Source organism: Puntigrus tetrazona, chromosome 8 (assembly GCF_018831695.1).
Source record: "Puntigrus tetrazona isolate hp1 chromosome 8, ASM1883169v1, whole genome shotgun sequence".
NCBI classification, from domain to species: domain Eukaryota; kingdom Metazoa; phylum Chordata; class Actinopteri; order Cypriniformes; family Cyprinidae; genus Puntigrus; species Puntigrus tetrazona.
In genome coordinates, this window is record NC_056706.1 from 11,911,416 (window position 1) to 11,936,590 (window position 25,175).

Here is a 25,175-nt window from a genome sequence, read left to right on the forward strand (position 1 = left end):
TTGCCTGCAATTTGTCTACGCTGCTATTTCTCCAAGTTGCCTAAAACACATGCATAGAATTTGCATCACAATGTGACAGATTTTCTTCACTATCAACAGAAATGCAGAAGAGCCTAATATATGCAGAGCATGGGTTTAGCCCCCTGAATACAAATGCTTCATGAGTCATGGGGACATTTAGACCTGTGTACAGTAAATCTCTTTCTTAAGACAGGAGATTATGAAATAGAGAGCAATGGGTCAAATAGTCTGGCCACCTTTGCAATTCTAATCTTTGCAAGAAGAACATTTATTGCTGAGACGTTGCTCTTCATCAATGGAGCTGTTTAACATTACTGAATTAATAGAATTCTGTTAATCTTCATTTAACACTCATGCTCAACAATATTCTCTTTAAAATTATCTTTTTATTTTCCTTTCAAACTTTTTTGCACGTACCCTTGACCCAATAAACACCAAATAAAAACCCTGATAGGTAAATGTTGCATTTCCTCTCAGTAACAAAATCAATGCAAAAATTACTGCGGTGAGAAAACAGCAATTAAGAAAGCATCTTATCATAACAATGTAGATCTTTCAACAAGCTCTGTAATTTGGCACTCCAGTAAAGTCCATTCATGTTTTTTTTTATTATTATAATTTTTTTTTTTAGTTTTCACATTGCACTTTTTTACTAGCAGCTTCACTGTACTAAACGGTCAGAGTCTGTTTCACTTTCAGTTTAAAGCTAGGTAATGTTAAATACAAGGTATTCAAAATTATTTTTCTAGAGGTTATGTTTTGTAAAGATAATGTTGTAAATAAAATAGTTCACCTAAAAATAAATGTTGTCTTTTTTTGTTTCATATTCACACACGGACAGAATGCAGAATGATGTGTCAGACAATTAATTTTTCGCACAGTTAATTAAATGGTGAATGAGAATTGTCTCTCTGTCTGTCATTCCATTATTTGTGGCACATTTATTTATTTATTTATATTGTTAAAAAAATGCTATTGTATAATAGTAATGTAATGGCAAAAGCTTAATTAATTAAAGCCTACAATTAAATTAATTAAAGCCTACTGATAAATCAGTGAAAGTTAATAATTATTTGATTAATCATTCTAATTATCAGTAGATTATTAATTATAATCAACCCTACATTGTATAAAATAATTACAAAATATTGTATAAGCCAAATAATTGGGCTTGTGATTTATTTTTTTTTACTTTGTTTAGAAATTCTACACACACACACACACACACACACACACAAAAAATATCATGAAGTCTGTTTCACAGGAGAAAAAAATGTAAGCAGGAAACTATTTCATTTCATTATTGTCTACAAGAAAAAATTGAGACATTAACAAAAGCCTCGTTTGTGATGCTTCTTTTCTGTGGGCTACTAAGCTTATTGTTCAGCTGCTCTTCAGAGATGCATCAACAGTAGCTGTAACATAAAAGCTTTTTCTTAAAAATGAAATAGATGCTGATTTCTCTCCCTCCCTCCCTCTCTCTCTCTCTCTCTCTCTCTCTCTCTCTCTCTCTCTCTCTCTCTCTCTCTCTCTCTCTCTCTCTCTCTCTCTCTCTCTCTCTCTCTCTCCCTCTCCCTCCCTCCTCTCTCTCTCTCTCTCTCTCTCTCCCTCTCTCTCTCATCTTCTCAGTGTGTGTTCTCTACACTCAGGGAGTGGAGTCTAAGCAGTGGCGTGAGGTAAGTGTCCACGTTCAGGAACAAACCTACAATCAGCTCTGACATAGACTCCCTCATTTGCCCTAATCAGCTCTGCATATCCTCTCTGTCTCTCTCCGCCCCCTTCAGTCTCTCCGCAGCCCTCTGGTGCCCATCACTGCCCATTGATTCTCCTGTTGAATATTCATGAACCTGTCCCCATGGCCCAGAGTGATTGACTGTTAAGATGATTGTACACTTTCCGTTAGCGATTAGCATTAAAGTCGATCTGGCTCTAAAGTTACAGGCCAATGCATTTGTAATGCTTCCCAGCTCACTAAACGTGATTTTTCACACTTAAATTGCGTTGAGCTGAAGGACCCGGCCCTTGGATTTGGCAGGTCATTGCAATCAGATGAAAATCGGACATCCTCGGGCTATCATATCCATCACTGAGCTAGCAAAAAGGACCTTGAGTATGAAAAACTGTGTTCCTCTTTTTCAAGTCTTGGTTTATGTTTCAGACTCTTTTAATTGAATCCCTTATTAGCGGGTGACAGTTGTTCTAGCAGGTGTTCTCAAGGCTGAAGTGAATGTGTCAGAGTGGTCGTAAAATGTCAGGATATGCACATGAGGAGCTGTAACAGCTTTTTGACCTGAAATAAAACGAGTACCGGTGTCAATCTTCCTTCTTCATAGACGCTTTTGATAGAACACATTTCTCCTACGATGAAAGGCGACGGCTTACATAACACTGAGCAGGTTGCTAACTCTGATTAGCTGCGTAGACTCTTTCTCCATGCCTTTGCCCATGTAAGATGCCTCTTGTTTGGGTATAATACCAACCGCTGTGGAAAAGAGGCAGTCAAGCTGTAAGGGATTGATAAGGATGGAGTTTTCTTTGTGCGTTTTTCTGTCTCAGCAGGAGATTTGGGAGTATGTGTGTCTCTCTCGTTGTTACTAACACAGCATAAGCGCCTTATTTTGACTGAGTGATTGTGTCCATGGTTCAGCTTCTGTATCTCACATTCTTGTTTTCTTATTTTTTTCTATATTTAATTGTTTACACAGTAATAAGCAACTAATCACTGAAGTTTATGCATTAGAGTGACCTTACCATGGATAATAGTTTTGTCCTGAATGTATGGTATAGTATAGTTGCTTTAACACACAGTCTAGAGTTGGTAGTTCAAGTATAGTCCTTTAGATGGATAGTTCAGAAAAGGAAAAAAAAATTATTTACATAATTTACCCTTTTGTTGTTCCAAAAAATCCTGTATACCTGTAAATCTGACTGGCTTTCTTTTGTGGAACATAAAAGGATATTTTGAGAATTGTCTGTTTTTTCTTTATACAGTGGAAGCCAATAGCAGCCAAAATTGTTTGGTTAACAACATTATTTCAAACGTCTTTTTGCTTTATGCTGAATAGAAGAAAGATATTCATTCAGGTTTGGAACAACATGATGGTGACTAAATGTTGACTTTTATGAAGCTGAAAATGGTGTTAAACATGAATGATATGCTTCAGCTACCACGCTCTCAGTTTCCTGCTTCGCATATATGAGCTGCCTATGATTGCACAAATTGATGGACAGGCGGAAAATACATCCAATGTGCTTTGCTTGGCTAAACAAAAAAAAATCCAACTAATAGGGATATTTTCTGAGAGTAATTCCAATAAAAAATAATGCATAATACCTTTAAGATAGTTGAACATGATTTGCAGTTGTAAATATTTCAAATCTAAAGACCTATTCACACCAAGAACAATAACTTTAATGATGGTCATTGATAACACTTATTTTAAGTGCGTTCTGCAGTAATGTTGCCTGCCTCGTTAAATACTTAAGCTGGATGGATTCTGATTCACTGTCAACGTTTTTGTCAGGCATTAGCTGGAAGAAAACTTTTCGAAAGTGATTTCAGTATCACTCCAGTGTCTTGTGTCGGTATTATTACTAATGTTATTCTTACAGAACTAGAACAAGTATTAAAATATTATAATCATAGTTATCTTCTTTAGTCTGGATGCTAACACAGTTACCCTTAGTGTGAATGGGCCTTAACTTAAAATCTAAAGCTTTAAACTACCATGAAATCCTTAATATCTTTCTTTCCCTCACAATTGTTGACTTTTAAGAGTCAAAACACAATGTTCTTTTTAGGTCTTGATTTTAAGATCATTGTCATTGATTTGTTTATCCTACGTTGCATAAGATAATTATTTTATGTTCTGTGCATTTCACACGTTTGCTGTTTACGAATGTCAGCCACCCTAAATCAGACAATGTTGTGCTTTATCTTTCTCTTCTTTTCTTAATGTGACCTTGTGTTAATGCTCCTGTAGAGTTTGTTTTGCACAGTAGTGGTCTGAACGACAGGCCTCACCTCTTTTTCACTGTGCCTCGGCTGCCTCTTTAACACTCAATGGGAGGCAAAGTGTTTTTAAAAGCAGTTTGGAGATTTAAGTTGAATGTTTTTCTTTGCATCTTTTCACTCTCCGAAGGGATTTCTGTCCAAAGGCTGTTTTGACAAAAAGGTTGGAAACCAGTGCAATACTTGCAGAATAATGCACCATATGAAAAACCGTAAAAGGCTTTATGTGCAGCAGCGGGTTAACAGAATGATTTATAGCGGATGTAAAGTCAGACTGTGAGGTTGTACTGTGTTATGAATCCTAATGACTTCGTGCTCTTCTATCACAGAGCTTTGCTTGGGAACGTTCAGTCCAACTTAGCCCGTGCAATTATCAATGTTTATGGCCTTGAAATATACACTGCCCTCCAAAAGTTTGGAAACACCCCTGGCTAAGTTTGCTTTTGGATGATATCAGTATAAATTCTTAGAATTTCTTGGTGCAAATACTGCGTATTAAAGTGACTTAACATTATCATTGAAGACCAGCAATACTAATTTTCATTTTGAGCAGATAGTTGAGCTATTATGGAAGGAACTGCACTGTGATGTCCGTAAGGAATGTCCAACCAATGTGACTCATCTTTGGGCAATCCTTCAGGAGGCTTGGAGTAATATATCAAGTCAATATTTGAATAAACTGACAGCTCGGGTGCCCAGATTGTGCAGAGCTGTAATAGTAGTATTTTGATCATCAAAAATGTATTTTCTGTTTCTAAACTGTTTACGTAATAAAATGTGTTTTTGTAGTTTGTGATGTCCCTTATCAGTTCAGAATCATCACAAATGAAAAAGGATTCATGCCAATATTGTTCAAAACCCCACTTTTACTAGGGCATTTGCAAACTTTTGGAGGGCAGTGTAAATTCATCCTAATTTTTTACCAATTTAAGAACGTTATTTGTGGTTCAGGCTATATGATTTAGAAATTGTCTTTTAATACGAAAAGTTTATGCATCTCTAAACTACTGCAGAGAACATCAGACATGCCTCAGGCTGTAAGCATATATTATACTGAATGGTTTGTTAGATATTCAGTCTGCGATGATACAGTGTCTGTCTATCATTAACAAGACCACTGTGGGATGGTCTTTACTGTACGTTTAAATCACCTTATTTTTCCCTTAACCCTCATAAGCCGTCTCCTTCATTTCTGCACTGCCAGGGTGTTGTAACATCCTTCTGGTGATTCATTTATTTATGCATTTCTCATCTGCCTCATCTTGTTTAATTATTCATGGGAAACACAATTAGCTGAGGGAACCGACTGCAGAGCATCCTTCAAGAATACAGTGAAAGACGACAGGCTTCTCTTCTCTTCTCTTCTCTTCTCTTCTCTTCTCTTCTCTTCTCTTCTCTTCTCTTCTCTTCTCTTCTCTTCTCTTCTCTTCTCTTCTCTTCTCTTCTCTTCTCTTCTCTTCTCTTTCTCTTTCTCTTTCTCTTTCTCTTTCTCGTTTCTTTCCATTGGAAGAAGATTCAAAAATTTTCATCCACCCTCTGTAATTCCAAACTCTAATTTACGGTTCTTACATAAAACCAGCAATGCAGACATCCTTACAGGGACAGTAGAAGACGAAGAGGAGCTTTTATCATTAGTGGATCGAAGGCCTTTTGCGTTTACAGAGGATGTTACACAAGGAATGTATTTAAATGTCAATATTTATGGTTGCACAGTAATTCATATATAGCATAGAGAGCTGAGGCCAAAGCGTTATTTGTATATTAACATAGAAATCAGTTGTTTACACTACTGCATGTGCTCTGGTGGATGAATAGAATGTCATTAAAGTGACATCCCAAGCATGAGCTCAGAGTTCATGAATATTCCTGAATATTTATTACTTAATTTGCATGCAAACACTCACACACACGTGTGTGCCACACATTACTGATTCTGCACAGCGGTTTCTGTTGTTCATCAGTAGAGGAGATACTCCACCTCTTGCTGTCCTAGTTTTTCCTAAGGGTGCAGAGTAAGAGGAATAGGGCAGTTAATGCACTGAACAGAGATGGAGATTTGTCTGTGGCTGCACTGTGCCAAGTCTTACATTCTCATGTAGTTGTTCTTGCTCTCGTTTTGTGTAGTTTGGGAGAACTGAAGTCATCGACAACACCCTGAACCCAGACTTTGTGAGAAAGTACATCCTGGACTATTTCTTCGAGGAGAAGCAGAATCTGCGCTTTGACATGTGAGTTATTCCCTTTGATGCTGACACACAGGAATCTGCCTCGCTCTCCGATGAGCAGTCCCACTCCGGTCTTTCTGCTCTTGCTCTGTTTGTCTCCCTCTATCCCAGCGCGTCCTCCTTGGTAATTATTGATGCTGCCTCGCTCTTGACTGTCATGTGTAAGGGGCTGGATCAGTGAAAGCGTGATAAATATTTCAGATGAGTTTTATCCTCAATCTTCACGCAGCCGTTCAAACGCAAATGTGTGACGCGGGATCCCGGATGATTTACAACGTGTTCTTCCCTCCCTGCGCCCGACTGTCCATCTCGCTCTCATTCACCTTCTTAAATGGGCTCTGCTGAGTTGAAAAGGGCCTGCTGCACTGCAGGCTGGACTTAATTGGAGAGTTCAGAATGCTGTCAGCGAGAAACCTTCCACGATTATGCGAATTCCTGCTTATACCAATGCAAATATTCACAGAGCCAAGCAGCTGTGCCCCAGAACAGCACTTCCACTTGAATTTTAACAGCATCAAGAATTTAAATGCACACTAAGGGCGATCTGATTTAAAGAGAAATATAGCATTTTTTCACTAGTACAGAAATAAAATTTCAAAAGTTACAGTATCTTCTATTGTTTAGATGCAAATGAAAGTTTTGAGTCTTAAGTGGCAGGAGTGGCAGAACTTTCTTCTGATATTGTATAGAACAGCCTAGAGTAACATATTTTCATTAAGACATTTATGACATTTTGATTAAATATTACAAGGTCACACTTAAAAAAAAAAAAAGAAACATGCACGGTTTAATTGTTCTCAACATCTATGACGTGGTTTTAGAAAATATATGTGAATAGGCGGAATTTTTCATTTAGTGCTGACTTAAAGAAATGTTCTCTGCAAGAGATCAAAATATTAACTTGATGATTTGATGAATGATTTAGTTTATAGGAATTCCAGATCAAATAATGTGAGGATGGTTGAGCAAATTGAGTTATTGTCATCCAAGAGAAAATGGGCGTTCCATCATCTAACAATACCAACTGAATCTGTTTTGTTGGATTTCAGATATGACATTGACTCCAAAAGTCCTGATCTGGCCAAACACGTGAGTGTATAGAAGCACTTTGTATATGCTTTTTGTGTGTGTGCATGTGTGTTTGCTTGGATGTATATAGAGGTTCTTTGTGTTTATTGGCAATTGCACTCACATTTTGACATGCATGCTCTTTATTCTGCGGCTGGTTTTATGCAATCAAAAATGACAGAAACATTTTGTAGCATTATCAAAGCTGTGCAAAATTGAAGAAGTAGTGAAGTGAAACTCTCTCTTTGACGTCTGAAGGTTCTGAATATATCCTACAGTGTGCTTGAATATCTTGGGAAATACAGACAATTTGTTCCCTATTAAACTGATGAAAGGCATGCTAAAAATATATATTAAGATATTGAGAGATGTTTTCACTAAACACTTTCACCACTATTTACAGCTTAAAAAAACGGCTTCTTTCTTTGTGTGCAAATTAACATTTGCGTGGAGCAATTAATGAAATATGTCAAATAAATAAATAATTGAATACAGAAATCATTCATCCGTAGCGAATAAATAATAAAATAAGATTTTGTATAGAACCACCCAAATGTTTTGTGTGCGTGTCTGTCTTTTCATTTTTCAGTGAACTTCAGGTTTATGATTTGGTTATCTCACTTTCTTTTTGTAATCGGTGATCATCGTGGGTGTTTTTCCCCTTCTCTCTTCTCCAAGATCCTTTCTCACTATTCTCTAACTCTCGTTTTTTCTCTTCTATCCTCTTCGGCCTGACTTCTTCTTCAATTCGTTTGTATTTTTTTTTTTTTTTTGTCTTTTTGGTTACATGATATGCTCTGTTGTTATTGTTATATTTGCGGCCTCACCTCCCTACTGGAAGCCCTCCGATTTCAACGTACGTCTCTGCCTTGCACTCCTAGACTTTTCTCTTTACCTGTACAACTCATTTATACCCAGAACCACCCTGACTCATTCTGCTGTCTCTTCTTTACTTCCTATTTGCCTGTCCCTTCTCCTCTGGGCCTTCTTTCTGTTCTGGCCACCCTTGTGTAGGACTTCCTTGGTCAGACCTTCTGCACTCTGGGTGAGATAGTGGGTTCACCAGGCAGTCGTCTGGAAAAACCTCTGGGGTAAGAAGCTAATGCACTGTTCTATGAGCCAGGCTTACATACTCTATCAGATTAGGATGTATTCAAAGTTCGAGAAGCTGTATGGGCTCAGCAGCTGTGCCTGAAGCCATCTCAGATGGATTCCTGGCCATAGGAAACAGAGAAGTGACTTTCTGTGCAGCTGTTCTTAAGTATCACCTTCAGTGTCTATCTGTCTACACTGTAAAACTAGGGAATTACATTTCATGCAACATTTTAGTGCATATTGATGTTTTTGGGAAACTAAGACGTTATTTTGACCCATTACTTTCTACAGGTTCTGTGTTTTGTCAGCCATTAAGTGCTGAGCTACAGTGTGTGTGCTACTAGTGCTAAAACTTGTTTGACTAATGAGTCGTCTTTTGCTAATTAAGTCATAGAGACGTGATCATTTTTTTTTCTTAATTAACTTTATAGCTGTATGAAGCACATAGACCTTGTACATTTACCCTTGGCCAAAAAGCTATCATGCACTTTAGTTGATCAGTTTAACCCATCTTTCTGTTCAGATCTTGGTGAAATGAGCCTGGTGTTCTCCTGTCGTTTAGAGCGTTATAGCTGTGGAATGATGATGGATACTCCCATCTATCCCTCACCATCTGTGTCTTATGTCAGTGTAGCAGATTAGGCTTGTCGGTGCAGATTGCAAGCGTTAATGGAACACAACCAGAGACTTCCATTCGGCATTTATTGCTAAAGTATCCGTCATGCAACCCTAGAGGTGGAGGTTTCATTAACTACTCCCCATTTTGTTTCCTAACATAGTCCCCTTCACTTTTAAAAATATAAATTTTATCCCAACAAACTCGTACAGTAAAACACTTACATTTGCTATTATGGCTAGATATAAATATACCCTAATTATATCCAGTTAAATTATATTTTTACACGTCTTGCCTAATTTGACAATCACAGATCGATTCAGAAGTGATTTTTACTTTTTTTTTTTCAATATTGTCTCACATTTCACCTTAAGTGAGAGATTTGTTTAGTAAACTACAATTTTGTCTCGTTTTTATTTCTTGGCTGTAATGGAAAGAATGCCACAGCTGAGAGACAGTGAACATTTTTAGTTCATTTAATGCTGTGTCTTTTGTGTAATTATCATAGTTACCCTCATTTATTATTTTTAATTCAAATGTAGTACTTTTTATTGAAGAAATACAGTTCTTTAGTCTACGTTAAAGAGACCTTTTCCCTTCGTGAGCTGAAACTGTTTTAAATCAGTGCTGCTTGGACACGATGCTAAGAAAATACAAAGAAGCTGAATTTTAGGAGGGAGATGTAGTGATTGCAGGGTTTTAGTTATATACAGTACAAAACTGAGTAAGTGTTAGGGGTGGAGCAGACCCTATTGATCAGCCTCAAACACCCACTCAATCTCATTCTGCACTGAGACCTGTGAATTGCTTTCATTTATGGGCATTATCTGTGCAGAAAGGAGGGTGTGATTGGAGGTATTCGCTTGTGGAGAAGAGATCGGCCAGTAATGATGAGCTGTTCTGCTCAAAATCTGTGGGAGTTTAAAAGCTTTAGGGGTGAATTTGAGCCCCTGATCTCTGTACAGTTTCCCCAGACTGTATTAAACTAGATGGAGAAAGACAAAGAATGGTGAGGGCTGGAACACAGAGAGCCTGCTTTTCACACAGCAGCAGAAAACGCTTGTCAGTCCTGTTTTAGAGAGCTAAATATGGTTGTGTTTGCACCAGTTCAGTTAGTTGTCAGAGTAACGACTGGCTTCTACGAAGTGACTGTCTTCAGTTTTTGGGACTTGCAAATGCAGTCTGACAGCAGGTTTGTTGGACAGAACGAACGGTATTGCAGTCACTGTTTTCTGCAGTGTCACTGACATACAATGCTGTGCAAGTTTCACCGAAAAATATATATATTTTGTTCTCATAAGTTAAGTCAGTAAAAACCTCTTAATTTTTAGTGTATCAAATGTTAATTTTGCATATTTGTGTATAAACCAGTAAAGGGTAACACACTAAATATTAATTTGATTACTTCATAGCAACTTCATAGAAATTAGTAAAAATGAATGGCATTATTTCATGTTAATACACTTTTGCACAGTATTGTACATATTACATAAGGCACGCATTCTGAATATTGCTGATAATCCTTTGATAGTGTCATTTTTTTAATTATTCTATGCTTTCTCAAGATTATTGTTCTCCTAAATAATTTTGGAAATTAGAAATAGTGTATGCCAAAGAATGTTGAAATTACTATCCCTGAAATGCTCATGGTCTATTGTTTTTGTCAGAGATTTGAAGTGCAGGTAGCTCTACTGGATAATATTGCACACAACCCACTGTACTTTGGAAAATTGGACAATTTGGTTCTGAACTACAAACACAAATAGAAAAACATCAAACAGGGCAGTTCTGTATGACCAATTATTATAGAGTTTTAGGTGAAGTGAATGACTAATAATATCTAACATGATGAAAAATAATTACATAATGAGATCCATGTTATATTTATCTCTTTATGTATTTTTTAAGATACACACAGATCATGTGACTAGAGTAATGCTTTTGGATCAATAAATAAATGTAGGCTCGGTGAGCAGAAGAGAATTTTTTTAAAAAACAAAAAATCTTTCTAATCAAAAAAAGGATTTGACTGGTAGTGTATGCTGGGCGATTAACTTTCAAATGCATTATTTTGCAAAAACATGAGGGAAGTTCTTAGCATGTAGGACTGGCAAATCAACATCCTGCTAAGTAAGAATAGCTGACGGTAAATTAAATGAACTGAAATGTGGAGTGTGTATAGGAGGATATTAACTGTGATAAGTTGATTGACAGACTTTGCAACAGAATGGTTTATTGCACTTTCTTTAATGACTTGAGTAGATGGACGGGATGCAGGGTTGACTTGTTTAATTTACTTGAATAGAGAACATAAGGAAGGAAAAAGCAACTAAAGCAAAGAAACTTTTCAGCAATTGAGGAATCAAAAAATACCAAAATTGTAAAGTGCCTGAGTGCAGGATGACCTGCTTTTGAACAGTCTGTCATCTATATTACACACACACACACACACACACAAATTCTCTAATATCGTCCTCTTTCCACACCTCAGTAATTCCCCATAGCCACAGAACTGTCTTTGTGTATCTATTGCAGGAAACAGACTATAGCTGTCCCTCTGTTTGTCCTGTGCAACTGATACAGATGCAGTCATCTCTTGCAATGTATCCCTCCGTTGTGTTGAAATAAGTAAATCAGAGACTACACACTTGGCGGTTGAATACAGAGAATTGTATGTTTGGCAATAAACAGGGTGTAAGGAGAATTTAGCCACGGGCTAAACTTCTTTAAAACACACTGCAAAACTAGTCTTATTGGATTTGAATTTCAGCAATGTTAATTCATCATCTCCCCTTCACTGGCTGTGTGCCGAAAGAACACAAAACATTGCCCAGCTTTTGATTCAGTTAGAGTTTTCTACTGTTCATATAGGGGATATAGGAAGAGAAGTAACATAAGCCTTATTGAATACAATACATTTGGGCCATCTGTGCCTTAATAGCTGTGCCTTTAGCAATGCTGGTTTAATCGAATTGACCCCATTGTAAGGCAGTTTAGCTTATTAGTTATTTACAACCATATATACTGCATATTTACAGTATATATAAAATGATTTATTTGTATTTAATAAGAAATATTTCGCATTTAAATTGCATGGTAAAGGGCAGCTTTGACGTTTGGTTCTTTGTGCCCCACACGGTTTGAATGGCCCCTGGCATTAGGTTATTATGTCATTCTGACTGATTGGGCCTGTGCTTTACATCAGTGTTAAACAGGACTTGTATGCTTTGACTCTGGAAATGCATAATGCTGAGCTGCATTGACAAATACCAAGGAAGGGGGTGGGAAAAAAATGAAAGGGAGAAAGAAATATGGGCCAGCGAATCTTATCTAGGCCTCAGATTTGATACTCTGGTGGGACATCACAGCCATGTGTTTCTGACTGCGGGCTGTTTGAGCTTTTTACTGAAGAAAAAAGTCTTTCAGATTTAAATGGTAACAAGACAAAAAGCACAAGTAACTCTGAGCCGTAAGAGAATAACAACAGACAGGGTGGAATAGATTGCAAGCTTTTGCCCTCAATGATGGACCCAGTCTCCAAAAATCACCCAAGGAATACAAATGGGTTGTTCCTCTGATGCACTCAACATATTTCTGCATGATTTGACTATTGCAGTCTAGTTTAATTGGAGAAAGATCAATTCAGTCATATACATATAAACTAGTTAAGCTGTCCTTTCTCTAATGTAAGCAGCTAGAAATGTAAATAATATTTATTTTTATATTTATTATTATTTGTTACTTTACTTACATTTTTAAAATAAAATCAGTTTTATGTGTTTTACAAACAAACATTGCCAGTCTCATATAATATTATATATTTTATAGGGCTGGTAACCGAATAAACTTTTTAATGAGGTATATTTAATACATAATGTAATTAATTGCAAATTAATCACACCTTATGTTTGGGTGAGAAATTACTCCCAAAAGATAATTTAAAGTCATTGTTGTATAAAGCATTACACAGAAATAACAAAAATTTGCTTCAACAAGAAATATTTTGTTTAATAAAATGCTCTTTTGAACCTTCCTGGTGAGTAAATGATGACAAATGATTGTCATTTTTGGGTGGGTGAATTATACCTATATTTTTCTTATACATTTTATTAGTATTACTATGGAAATAATAAAATATTTCTTTAGTGAAATGATATGCTAAGTAATAACTAAAACTGCCCATAGGTGGTAAATGTGTTAATGATTAAGTCAAGTTATTTATTTGATTTGTTCAAATGGCAGATTTCAGGGACGTTTCTAGACTCAGCCCCCCTAAAACTATAATCAGTTTTTATCATTACTCTCTTTATCGTTCTTGCTCTTTTATCGATCCCACGTGCTGTAATAGAACGTTAATGTACCCACACATTTGAATGAAGCGCGTGTGAAGCACTACACAGACCTCGAGCCTGATCTCATTAAAGTGTATTTCAATGGCATGATTTTCTGTTTCTATTTGGTGTGCTTATGATACGCACCTTCCCCACATCTCTAAACTCAATCATTTCATCTCAAACGCACGCCAAAGTCACTTTCACAACAAATAGAAACAGAAAATCGTGCCATTGAAACACGCTTTCATGAGATCGGGTCATCCACTTTGACGTTTTTCCGAGCACATAAGCAAATACACAGCATATTGCTGTCACATTGGCAAGTCTTGACAAGTATTCAAGTAAATCAGTCGGCTATGCTTTAAACATAAACAGTTCAAAAAAATTTTTGGACATGTGTCAGTATAATGGATCAAAATGATCTTTTTATTTTATGACAAAAATCATTAGGATATTACAGTGTGTAAATATGATATTCCATTAAGATATGTTTTACCATGAATGAATCCAAACTTTATGATTAGTGATATGCATTGCCACGAACTTTAATCTTAAAGGCCATTTTCTCAATGATAATAATAAAAAAAAAAAGTTGCATCATCCTCTGAAATAATGACTGCTGAAAATAAATAAATTACATTTTAAAATATATTCAAATACAACACTTATTTTAAGCCAATAATATTTTACAATATTTGTTTTCACTGTATTATTGATAAAAATCAAACCCACAAGCTTTTGTGAGCATATGAGACTTTGAGACTTGTTAAATATTAATGCATAATAAATATTAATAAATAAACCAGTTTTGTTCAAGTAAATATTTTATTACATGAATACGTTGATTTATCATAATTGTTTTGTATTTATTGTTTTTAAAAATCACAAATTGTAGCACAGTATGGTAACAGCAGCATGCAACAGCATGGACAGCAAAACTCTAAAGGAGTAGTAGAAATTTTTACTTACATTTTTTTAATTTGTTTTACAGACATTTTTTTTTTTTTTTTTTTTTTTAAGGTATACATTTTCTCAGTTCATGCTTTCACTGGGAGTCAGACCCATGACCTTGGCATTGCTGTTGCCTTCCTCTAGTTTAAACCAATGGAAAGATAGGAGAATATTTAAATACACATCCCATCTAAAGAGCCATATTGAATATGAAATCTAGTGTTAATCCATCACCTTGGATGAATTAAATTTGAGTTCACACATTCGGCACAGAAATTCGTGATGGTCTAAGCCGCTCCATATTATGCAAATACACAAACATTCACACTGAAGGATGGGGCTTTTTGGTGTGTGTGTGTGTGTTTTATAGGTTCCCATCACAAAATGAAATTTTAAGCCATTCTGTCACATTCAGAGAGCTCAGGACAGGAAATGCATTTTCCATTCCATCTAGTGCAGCACTCTGGGCTAGGGTCGTTTATGAAAGGCAATTGTTATCATAATGTATACATTGAGTGCTCGGCTGAGTTTTTAAACCGCTGACAGGCCATGTAAAATGCCTCCAGCGCAGGAAGCAAATTTTACTTCATGGACATTCCTCCTATTGTCATTTTGACAGTAGCTGATTTGTTCCCTTAACGGTCAACATAAGGGCAAGACAGATGTTTCAGGAGGGCACAAAAGAACACTGCTGTCTTAGTGACCTCTGACATTCTTCTTTTGACTTCTTTGACATGCTTACAGTGCCATATTGTTCAAGAGACTCCACTATAGACGGAAGCATAAGGACAGAAGCAAACAGTATTATAGATATGAATGCTATCAATCATTACGCAAAAAAAATGACTCACTAAAGAATATCTCATTCAAGGATAGCCAGATTCTCAGAGTAAGCACAAATTGAGGTCCTCTTCTCTCCTGTTAGATGAATGGCTTACGTTTAGCAGAGGTATGCTCTGTGCTCCATCATAATGTTGAATCAATTGCTACATCCGTGATTTGTTTTATGAATCCCATTTAATTGCAGACATGCTTGTATTCTCACACAATAAACAATAATAGTTGATTTGAAGCTTGTTGGACTGCGATGCGTCTTAAGTAGCTCTGGATGCTGAAAATGAGTCTCCATTATGGCAAAGACACGGTCGGTTAGCCCGGAGGTTTCATATTAATTATGGATTATATGTGCAAATCATATGCAGAGCTTTAATTTTCCATTTTGCAGGTGTTTCTCTGTTGCTGTGTTTAGGCCACTGAAATACTAAAATCCACAAGTGGTGGAGAATGGTGCACCAATCTTAATTCAAATCCGGGTGTATTTAAGGATTATGGATGGCTGTCTAAGTATGAAAAGCAATTGGATTTAAGTTATAATCTCATTCCAACCCCTTGTGGAGTTCTGGAGCTTTATGTTATGCAGCTTGACTTCGACTCGCTCGTCGCAGTGAATCAGCGATCCGTCATATTTTACCCTCCACTCCGTTTGTCTTAGTTTCACATGAAATGAGTCTGGATAAACTTATTCACTTAATCTCTTTGTTAGACAGATGAATGTAAATGTTCCTAACAGCCCAATGGTCTGTGAATGCACAGCTTATCGCTTTCAAACAGGGCTGTTTATTTCAGGTACTCTGGTTACATACACGCTCACATACTCAGAGACACATGAATAATTTAATCTGCCTATCTCTGTTTTCTCTCATTCTATTTCCTTTTGCGTGTTCAATACATCTTATATATTTCAACTCTTTTGCGCAACACATGTTTAAAAGCCCCCTTCTATAGAAGACATTGGTTGGCCACTCATTGAAGGACCTGATGAGTACCATTGTACGACTGGCCTGTTTGTTTCTCTCCTTCGCTGAATCTTCATTTCTTTTCCCTCTCTCTCTCTCTCTCCTGTCATCCCATTGTCTGCTTAAATACCAACATAATTCTTCATCCTAATGATGAAATGTGCAAACATGTCCACAAATTTCACTACCTGCTGTGTGGAATGATAATGCTGGCTAGCGTTAAATACTGTTATACATCTTCCTCAGTCATGTGGGATGACATTTAAGCATTTTCGATTACCCAGAGGGCTTTTGGCAGGTTTAAGGCATCACAGGACACCACGTTTAATTGCAGTGCAGCTTATTCTATTCTTTGGTACAGTATACAATGTTCCCTGACTCATTAGAAGATGGATATGAAGAGAAATCACCCTTTATTGTAAACCCTGGACTCTTTGTCAACACCTTAATGAATAGCTTCTGATATAGCATGTAGAATTACCTCACAAGCCACAAGTAGCAAGCAATTTGTTAGGCTGACGAGTAGCTCCATAAATCACCTCCTCTTCTCACATGAATTGATCAAATCAGGCCTGCCCGTGTGGAATGAGACGCTAAGCATCTACGAATGCCATGATGAAGAAAAGGCTGCAACAAAGTCGGAAAATATTCGACGTAATACCAACTAACTCTTCTCCCTCTGCCTACTTTCTTTCATCTGTGATCAGTATGTAAAAATATTCCCCCTGTTCCTTAAGGACAGGACTTGGTGCGCATACTTTGTTAAAGGACTGTTTGATCATAGTGAACAGGTCGGGCTGTGTGATGTTGACTTATAAGTCATTTGGCTTTGAATGGCGGATTTGGGACAGTATCATTGATCCTCTGAATCTCCGTTGGCTTCAGTTAAGGGTTAGAAAGTTGATATCAAGCTCTCAGCTATATGCAAAAAGATGCCTTGATCTCCTTCCTCATGCTGGTGTGCACTCTAAAACATTGTTATTGCTTATGTCAACATTATCGAGCTTTCGCTTGGCAGGTGCAATGCTGTAAATGCCAACAGAATCTGCCAATAGTCAAATCAGTTTGGGTCTAATGTATGCTTAACATGAATAAAAGTGAAAAAAGTTAGTTTTTGTGTATTGTTTAAATGTCAAAACGTTTTAGTAGTCTATTTTACATCTAAGAAAATGAAGAGTTAGTGGAGATACTTTCTTATCGCAGTATCTTGCTATTTAAATTTATTTTGTAAATTAAAGTCAGTATTTTCAAATAAATTTGACTTTTATTCAGAAAGAATACCTTGTGATAATAAGTGACAGAAATGACGTTTAATGATTTCAAACCAAAAAAACTGTTCAAATAAATGTTTTCTTTATATAAGAAAATGTATCATAGATTTCAGAAAAACGTTAGGCTGCACAACTGTTTTAATAAGAAATATTTCTTGAGTGTCGAATTAGTGTATTAGAAGGATTTCTGAAAAATCACGTGATGCTAAAGACAGGAGTAATGTTGCTGTAAAACCAGCTTTACATCACAGACATTTTTAAAATTGTAATTATATTTCACAATATCAATGTTTACTGTATATACAGTACATGTGTGTGAGTGTGTATATATAGTTATTTCTTCTGTATCAAGAACCTTTAACTATTAACCGTTTATACTCTCCTCACATGAGAGAAGTAAATCTGAACTGACACTGTCTGTATTATTACATTCCACATTGAATTTGACGGCTGAGAAATCTTCATTTTCTGCCAATGTGAACCCTAACAAGTTTAAATGATTTGGCTTGGTTCCATGCCATGATATTGCTTCAATGGCACTACTGTATGCAGTTCAATTTTTTTTTTTTTTGAGCTTTTCAATTTAAACTAGATGAAAGGAAAATTAAACTCTGATAATAAGAATAACAGCGTGCTGTGTTCAATGTCAGCTGAAGGCACCAAGGGGTTCAGATGTTTGATCAGACGCTAATCAATTGGGAATGCAGCAGGGAGAGGCGTGAGTGCCATTGATTTAGCACTTCTGCAGTGCACTGCTAGCACACAGTGTTAAAGGACACATTACATGCACATTTTTTACAAGTTGGTATGATTCTTCATTTTGTGTATTTGTGGTCATGTCACCATCAAAAGCGAAACTAATCTTAGGTTTACTTTTACATCCAACTACAAACATCTGCTTTGCTTTTGAGACATCGTCGCTACAGCGGCTCAAGCATGGAGAAAATGGCGTACAACAGGCTGAGGGCGTACTAGACAACAAATCACAGTGGCTTGATAATTTAGACCGTTTAGGTTTTTAGGGGGATTAAAAAAGGAATTCATGTTTTTTTATTATTCTAGGTATTGTGGGTGTTGTGTCCACACCCGCCAAGACACATTTATAGGCAAACACCGTACAAAAGTGAATGTTGCATGCATCCGATGTCCCCTATAAAAGCCACTTTTCAAATAAACAAAAGGCGACACCAGTGGGGTTTGTAATAAGAAACACTGCTACATTTCAAACTGTTTCATCATTTTTATTCTACTGTTGCAGTGAACAACTGAATATACAGCAACCTGTGAATGAATATGGTGATAAAGGACGGCTCCACTTGTGTAACAGTTGTCAGTTTGTTCATGTATTTGCAATTACAGAGCAACATGTTTTAATATTACTGTCAGTTGTTAGCTTTCATCTTTTTGGAAGCCCGTCTCTGAGAGAACTAATCTGGGTATGACCCTAGAAAATAAGCTGAACCCCATCAGTTAACCCTGTTTACCTGGTTCATGTTCAAGAATTGGATCAAAGAATTTGTTTGACTCAAGGTCTTGCCACTCTGTCATTGATTCAAGGGTAATTTGTTCAGACGCTAGAGAAAAGTGACTGGAGAACTCATAATAGCAAATTAAAGTTGTTTTTTTTTTTCTTTAGTCAAGTAGTAGTTCCTAAAATAATATGTTTCATAAGTTCTATCTAATACCTGAGGGGAAAAACATGAGCAGCAGCAAACACTGACCTTTCTAACCTACATTGTGGAGGTGAGACTAAGCAGTTCAAAACAACCACGGCGATCCGGCATCCTCAGAAGGTTAATGGGGAAACTGGACTGAAATCCATTGTGCATCTGAATTATTCACCAAGTGTAATTTTTTTACAGAACTGTCTCCTATAAAGGCAGAGGGTAAATTGTTCCCACACTTGTCCTGAGGCTAAAAGCTCATTTTACATCCTTTCAGTGACTCTAGTGGAACTGGCCTGCTTTAATTGTCTCTGCTTCAGATTGTGAATGTGTTTTCCACTAGCCCTTTGAACTTAAAGCTATTCAGAAATAAGTCATATAATATAATATAATATAATCTAATATAATACTTTTTATTTAGAAATGATGCATAAAACTTTACAGTAAAGACATATATAATGTTATAAATATTCTATTTCAAATAAATGCTGTTCTTTTGAACTTTGTGTTCAAAGAATTCTGAAAAAGATGTATGTTAGTTTTATTATAGAATATTTAGCAGAACAGTCAGTTACGACAGTAAGAAATTTTTCTTGAGCAACAAATTAGTTTAACTGAAAAGATTTCTGAAGGTTCATGTGACACTGAAGACTGGAATAATGACTGCTGATAATCTATGCCATCACAGGAATAAATTCATATAGACAAGTTATTTTAAATTATAAATGTAATTCACGATGATACTGTTTTGCTTTCTGTTTGGTTAAGTAAAATCAACCTTGGTGAGAGACTAAGCTCTATATATATATGTGTGTACTGTCATGTGACATTGTTGAACTGTCAAAAGTTACATTTTTTTTTTTAAAAGTAAGGTGCATCCTTTTACAATACACACATTTTTACAATAATTTTACATAGTATTTATAGCAATATAAAACATGGAAATATACAGATGAACTGAGAGACATTTGTGCACCCGAGCTGAGCACTAATGCATTTTTACTTGTTCATATTTAGTTGGCAGTAACTCTAAAGACACAGAGCATTTTCTTTGCACATAGAGGGGTCAGCATAAAATCCTCTATACTTGATTGTGTACCAGCTGATGCTTAAATTTAGGATCTTGTGTGACTGATAGAGATAAACTGGTGTGAATCAGCCAAAGATTTGAGCTTTACAACATCCCAAACACATCCTGAGGCAGAGGTTTATTTTAACACTTGATGGTTGCTGTTTGTTGACTGCACAGGATGTATTCAGGGCAAAACAATGATCTGAACTGAAATATCCAGTTTCTGTCAGCACATACATGACTGTGATCTACCATCTCTTGTCTCTTATTTTTGTTCTAAGGAAAAAACACTTAATTTTAACTTAAAAATAATAATAATTAATTTTAAAAAAGAAACTTTTTTTGCTTGTCTAGTAAATCCTTCTTGACTTAAGAATGTCTCGGTTACTTATGTAACCCTCATTCCCTAATGGAGGGAACAGAGACGTTAAGTCGTGATGACAGACTGGGGTCTTGCTTGGAGCCCTGATTCACTCTCATTAATAGAAAATGCCAGTGAAATTTGGCTAGTGGTATTTGCATCCCAAGCCACTCCCCATAATATGGGTATAAATAGGCAACAGGAGCAACCACTTGTCAGGTTTTGCTGAGGAACAAAGAACCGGTCCCTGGCACTCAGCGATAGTTTGTGGTTGTGGCAAGGGGACATAATGTCTCCATTCCCTCTATCAGGGAACAAGGGTTACATACGTAACGGAGGAAGATGTTCCCTATCACTACAAGTTATGTTGTGATGACAGACTGGGGTCCATGGAAAATGGGACCCCTCTGAAGTCCAGCCAGGATCCCAGAAAGATCCCAGGATGGCACTATGGTCACCTAGAAGGATTGCCATGCATAGAGCCACAGATGGAGGTTCCAAAGATCTTTACGCGGGTGCCAGATTATAATGAGCCCCTGAGAAAGGAGGTCCTTACTCAGAGGATTCGTGAGAAGCAAACAGATCCATCTGAGCTTTCCCAAATCGACTCCATATCAGTCGGATGTCTCCGGATGGAGCCGCCATTCTCCTGGGAATGTGAGTTGTCGTGAGAGTGCACTGACTGCATGATGGAGCTCCTGTGGAATATGTATGACCCACAACTATTTAAGCTGTGCCTCCAAAGGACTCCAAAGGAGGAGATGGCGGGTGAGCTGATACATACAGCGTGATTGTAGACCTCCCTGGCAGTTAATGTACTACACAGCCACAGTGTTGCTCGTGCGGACCAACATGTGTTTGCTCTGCAGCGGTGGCTGGAAGTGCTGCAATGCAAGATACACTGCCAAAAGGTCTAGGCAATTGATGTACCGAAGCAGATGAGGCCATGTCCAGTGCCCCGAGGCTGTCTGCTCATTGTATGTGGCACCCCAGCCCATATATATATATATATATATATATATATATATATATATATATATATATATATATATATATATATATATAACCTATATATATATATATATATATATAAAAACTTGTGTCTAGGTAAGCCAAGACCCCACTCAGAGCAGTTATGCACTGCTGCCCTTTTGTTGATATAAATTGCTTCTATTGCCTACCTCATTTGTACGTCGCTTTGGATAAAAGTGTCTGCTAAATGACTAAATGTAAATGTAAACTGGCTTGATGGTCAAGCAGAGTGTCTCATGGTGCCATGCCCATTTTGAGATTTGTGAGAGTAGCCAGTGCAACCCAAGTGGAAATATTTCAGTGGTACCACTGTCCTGCCTCTTAAGAAACTTGGGCAGTTCAGCACTGACTAGGCCCGTTCTTCTGTAAAATGTGCCATACTCCACACCAAGAAAAGGATTCTCTGCACAGGGGAGAGCTTGCTCTTTTCCCAGTTGATCCGAAGCCCCACCTGGAGCAGTTGTGTTCTCTGTGTACAATTGTGCTCTCGACCGTTCCAAGATGAGTCAAGATAGTTGAGGAACCTGATGCAAACTGAATCGCATAGTTGAGTTGGATTGTCTGTATGAGCCAACAAGATGGGTTGGGAAGTACAAGGCTCTCTCCTAAACTCTGTACAAGAGATACCATTGCAACAACCGACATGCCTGCGGGTGTGCAACAATGGGTGGTCGAGACATGAGGATAGAGAGATTGGATTGTAGGACTGGTCAGGGATGCAATGAGGACATGTACTCTCCCCAAGCATGTCCTCAGCATGCTGGATACCCAGACACTGCAGATAATGCTTGTGGCCGAAGTGAGGTAATGATCGCACCCAAGAGGACATGGCCAAAACAGCATCTTTAAAAAGACGCAAAAAGACCATGTTCAGAAACTGGTCTTTTAGATGTAACACCCAGGGGAATCGCTGACAGAACAGGGACATTGCTGATTGTGTCCTAACACCACCCAGAACAGCTTCTGCTTCCAGCTTCTCCTCTTCTTCCTTTTGGGAAGTGAGCTTCGTGTAGCAGGGCATGCAAATGCTCAGCTCTGAAGCAAAATCTGATGAGTGGTTGCACCTGTTTATACCCATATGCACCCTGGCTCAGGATGCAAATACCACTAGTCTAATGTCATTGACATTTTCTCTTACTCAGAGTGAATCAGGGCTCCAAGCAAGACGGCACTCTGTCGTCATGACATAACTCATAGTGACTGACAGATAGCAAACTTTTAGATATTTTGGCTGACGAGACAAAAAATATAAGTAAGAAAAGTATTTTTCTCAGATATAAATAGCAGTTCTGCTATTACTATTCTGATATTCTGCTGCTGTCATATGCAGTCATGAAATATCTTTAACTGTAGTTATATGGGATTCAGTTCATTATCAGGTCATTACTGGAATTTTTTTCTATTCCTGCCCTACTTTTCCCAATAACTCAAAACTCTGTGCACTAATGCACTGTATGTGTTATTTTTTTCAGTGGCATCCCTGGGAAGAATTGTGGTACCATTATTCTCACCGCAGAGGAACTTGGAAACTGTCGGGTAAGTCAGCAGTTTTATTTTATCCTCCAAAGAATAGTTTTACTCTGAAATAATTGTTTTTTCAACCCCTTTTCACTTTGAAATGCTTGCAACTATTCAGCAGTGAAAACCTTTACTGAAATGATTCACTTTGATAAGAAAGCTGACTGTTATACTCTTGAGATCAGACCATTCACTGCCTGGCAGCCAAATACATTATTCCAGAGAATTGAACTGGATTGAGTCTAAATTGTCTGGGTTGTTTCCACAGACCAAAGGGTAACAACGTTTGAACACCAAAGCCACCTTTACATAATTTTATTTTCATCTTACTGACTAAATGTTATTAAAGCATAAATAATAAAATAACAAAAGACATGGTATTTGTAGTCACATTTTTTCATCATTATTTAATACTTCTAGCCTGCATTATTAACACTGGCCATTTAGATTTTTCTGCTTAACTAAATAAAGACCAGAACATGAGCTTGGTGAAGCAGCAGCTGAAAAATTACTGAGCATTCTTTAGTGACGATCACTGCTGCATTTCTCATTGGGCAGTGTTAGAGATTTAACACACAATGTTGGCTTTGTTTGTCTCCCTTTCATCTGAATACTTTCAGCTGATATTTTAAGACCAGCTCTTGTGGAATAGGTATCAAGGTTTGCAAAGAGGAATGAACACACAATGGAATGTTGCAGCAACTGGTGCCACAGCTTGAGTGAAAATAATCTTAAAATTGCTTTCAATAAATCTAAGTGAGACATGGATTGTGTAGCCTCTCTGAACTAATTCAAGAGTGTTTCCTGTGTTCTCATAACATGTTTTGTTAGACCTGCATTGGTTTTCTGGTCATAAGTGATTGGAGAGGATAGCCGAAGTATCCAGCATCTAATATTCTGCTTATGTATTTTAAACCTGACCAAAGAATCTGATACAGTATCAGTGAATAGCACTAGATTAATATAATGAGAGAGTTCTTATAAATGGCAATAGTGGTTTGGAAAAAATCAGCTAATTAATAAAATACTAATTAATAGGCATGATCTCGTAATGTAAACATTCATATGGCCTGTTGAAGATAATTAGACCATGTAGTTCAATTTAATATATAAAATGTAAAAAAAAAAAAAAAAAAAAAAAAAAAAAAAAATATATATATATATATATATATATATATATATATATATATATATATATATATATATATATATATATATATATATATATATATATATATATATATATGTATATATATATATATATATATATATATATATATATATATATGTATGTATATATATGTATGTATTTTATTTTCTGCTCAGCCTATAATGATTCTGATTAAATCTTCATTAAAGTTTTGAATTCTTGCTTTATTTTAAAGCGGACAGATGTTAATTCAGAACAGCACTTTGATGTATTCATCCATTTTGTTCAGAGTAAAGGAGTTTAAAAACTCATTTTAAATCCTATTGTGTGATTCATTAAAATAACTAAATGATTTGTTTCGACTGCATTGAATAACATGTTTCATGTTGCAGTCCTCAGTCATTTTATTTCATCATATTCTTGTTAGACTGCATTGTAGAAGACAACCATTCCATTTGTAGATTCAGTGGAGGACCAAAAAGTTTCTATGTTCATCCCTCCCATCTCTTCATCATGTCTTCTTCCTGGAATGTTCCAGCTTCGTCCCTCTGTCTAGTAAAGTTTACTCTGTCACTGGTGATAGTACTCATTAAATCACTGAAATAGCAGTGCAGAGTAAATTACAGCTTTTCCAGGTTGTAAATGGCTATGTTGCACTGACTACAAGCTCAAACACACACAAAGGACTGCTCATTTGAGCCATCTATTGCACACACTCACAGCCTCACTCAAGCTCATTTGAAATGCTCAAAAAGCTTTTCCCCTCTGTGAGGGTAATATATTGGTACATCTGCTTGATCTATATATATTTCACATAGTAGATCAAAAGATTTTACAGGATGTTATGAAAGGCTGTGTTTTGATCAGGTACATGCAAAGAACAGCTATGAGGAAATGCACCATGTGGAGACCCCTACGCTTAATAGCGTGTGGAACCCTATGCTTAATAGCAGAAATAAGGTTTGCAAGTCTGAAATAATCTTTCTAAG

General features: G+C 36.7%; 1 protein-coding gene across 2 annotated transcripts in view; it reads left to right on the forward strand.

Moving 5' to 3' along the window:
* cpne5a (copine Va) overlaps nt 1-25,175 on the forward strand; it is a 62,510-nt gene that overhangs the window by 10,871 nt on the left and 26,464 nt on the right. Inside the window, exons 3-8 of one of the 2 annotated variants that reach the window (XM_043246463.1) lie at nt 1,651-1,697; nt 6,158-6,261; nt 7,308-7,347; nt 8,168-8,182; nt 8,341-8,417; nt 22,991-23,054. In XM_043246463.1, coding sequence (XP_043102398.1) covers nt 1,651-1,697; nt 6,158-6,261; nt 7,308-7,347; nt 8,168-8,182; nt 8,341-8,417; nt 22,991-23,054 — 347 coding nt within the window. The remainder of the gene's footprint in view (nt 1-1,650; nt 1,698-6,157; nt 6,262-7,307; nt 7,348-8,167; nt 8,183-8,340; nt 8,418-22,990; nt 23,055-25,175) is intronic. The other variant, XM_043246464.1, reaches the window with a different exon arrangement.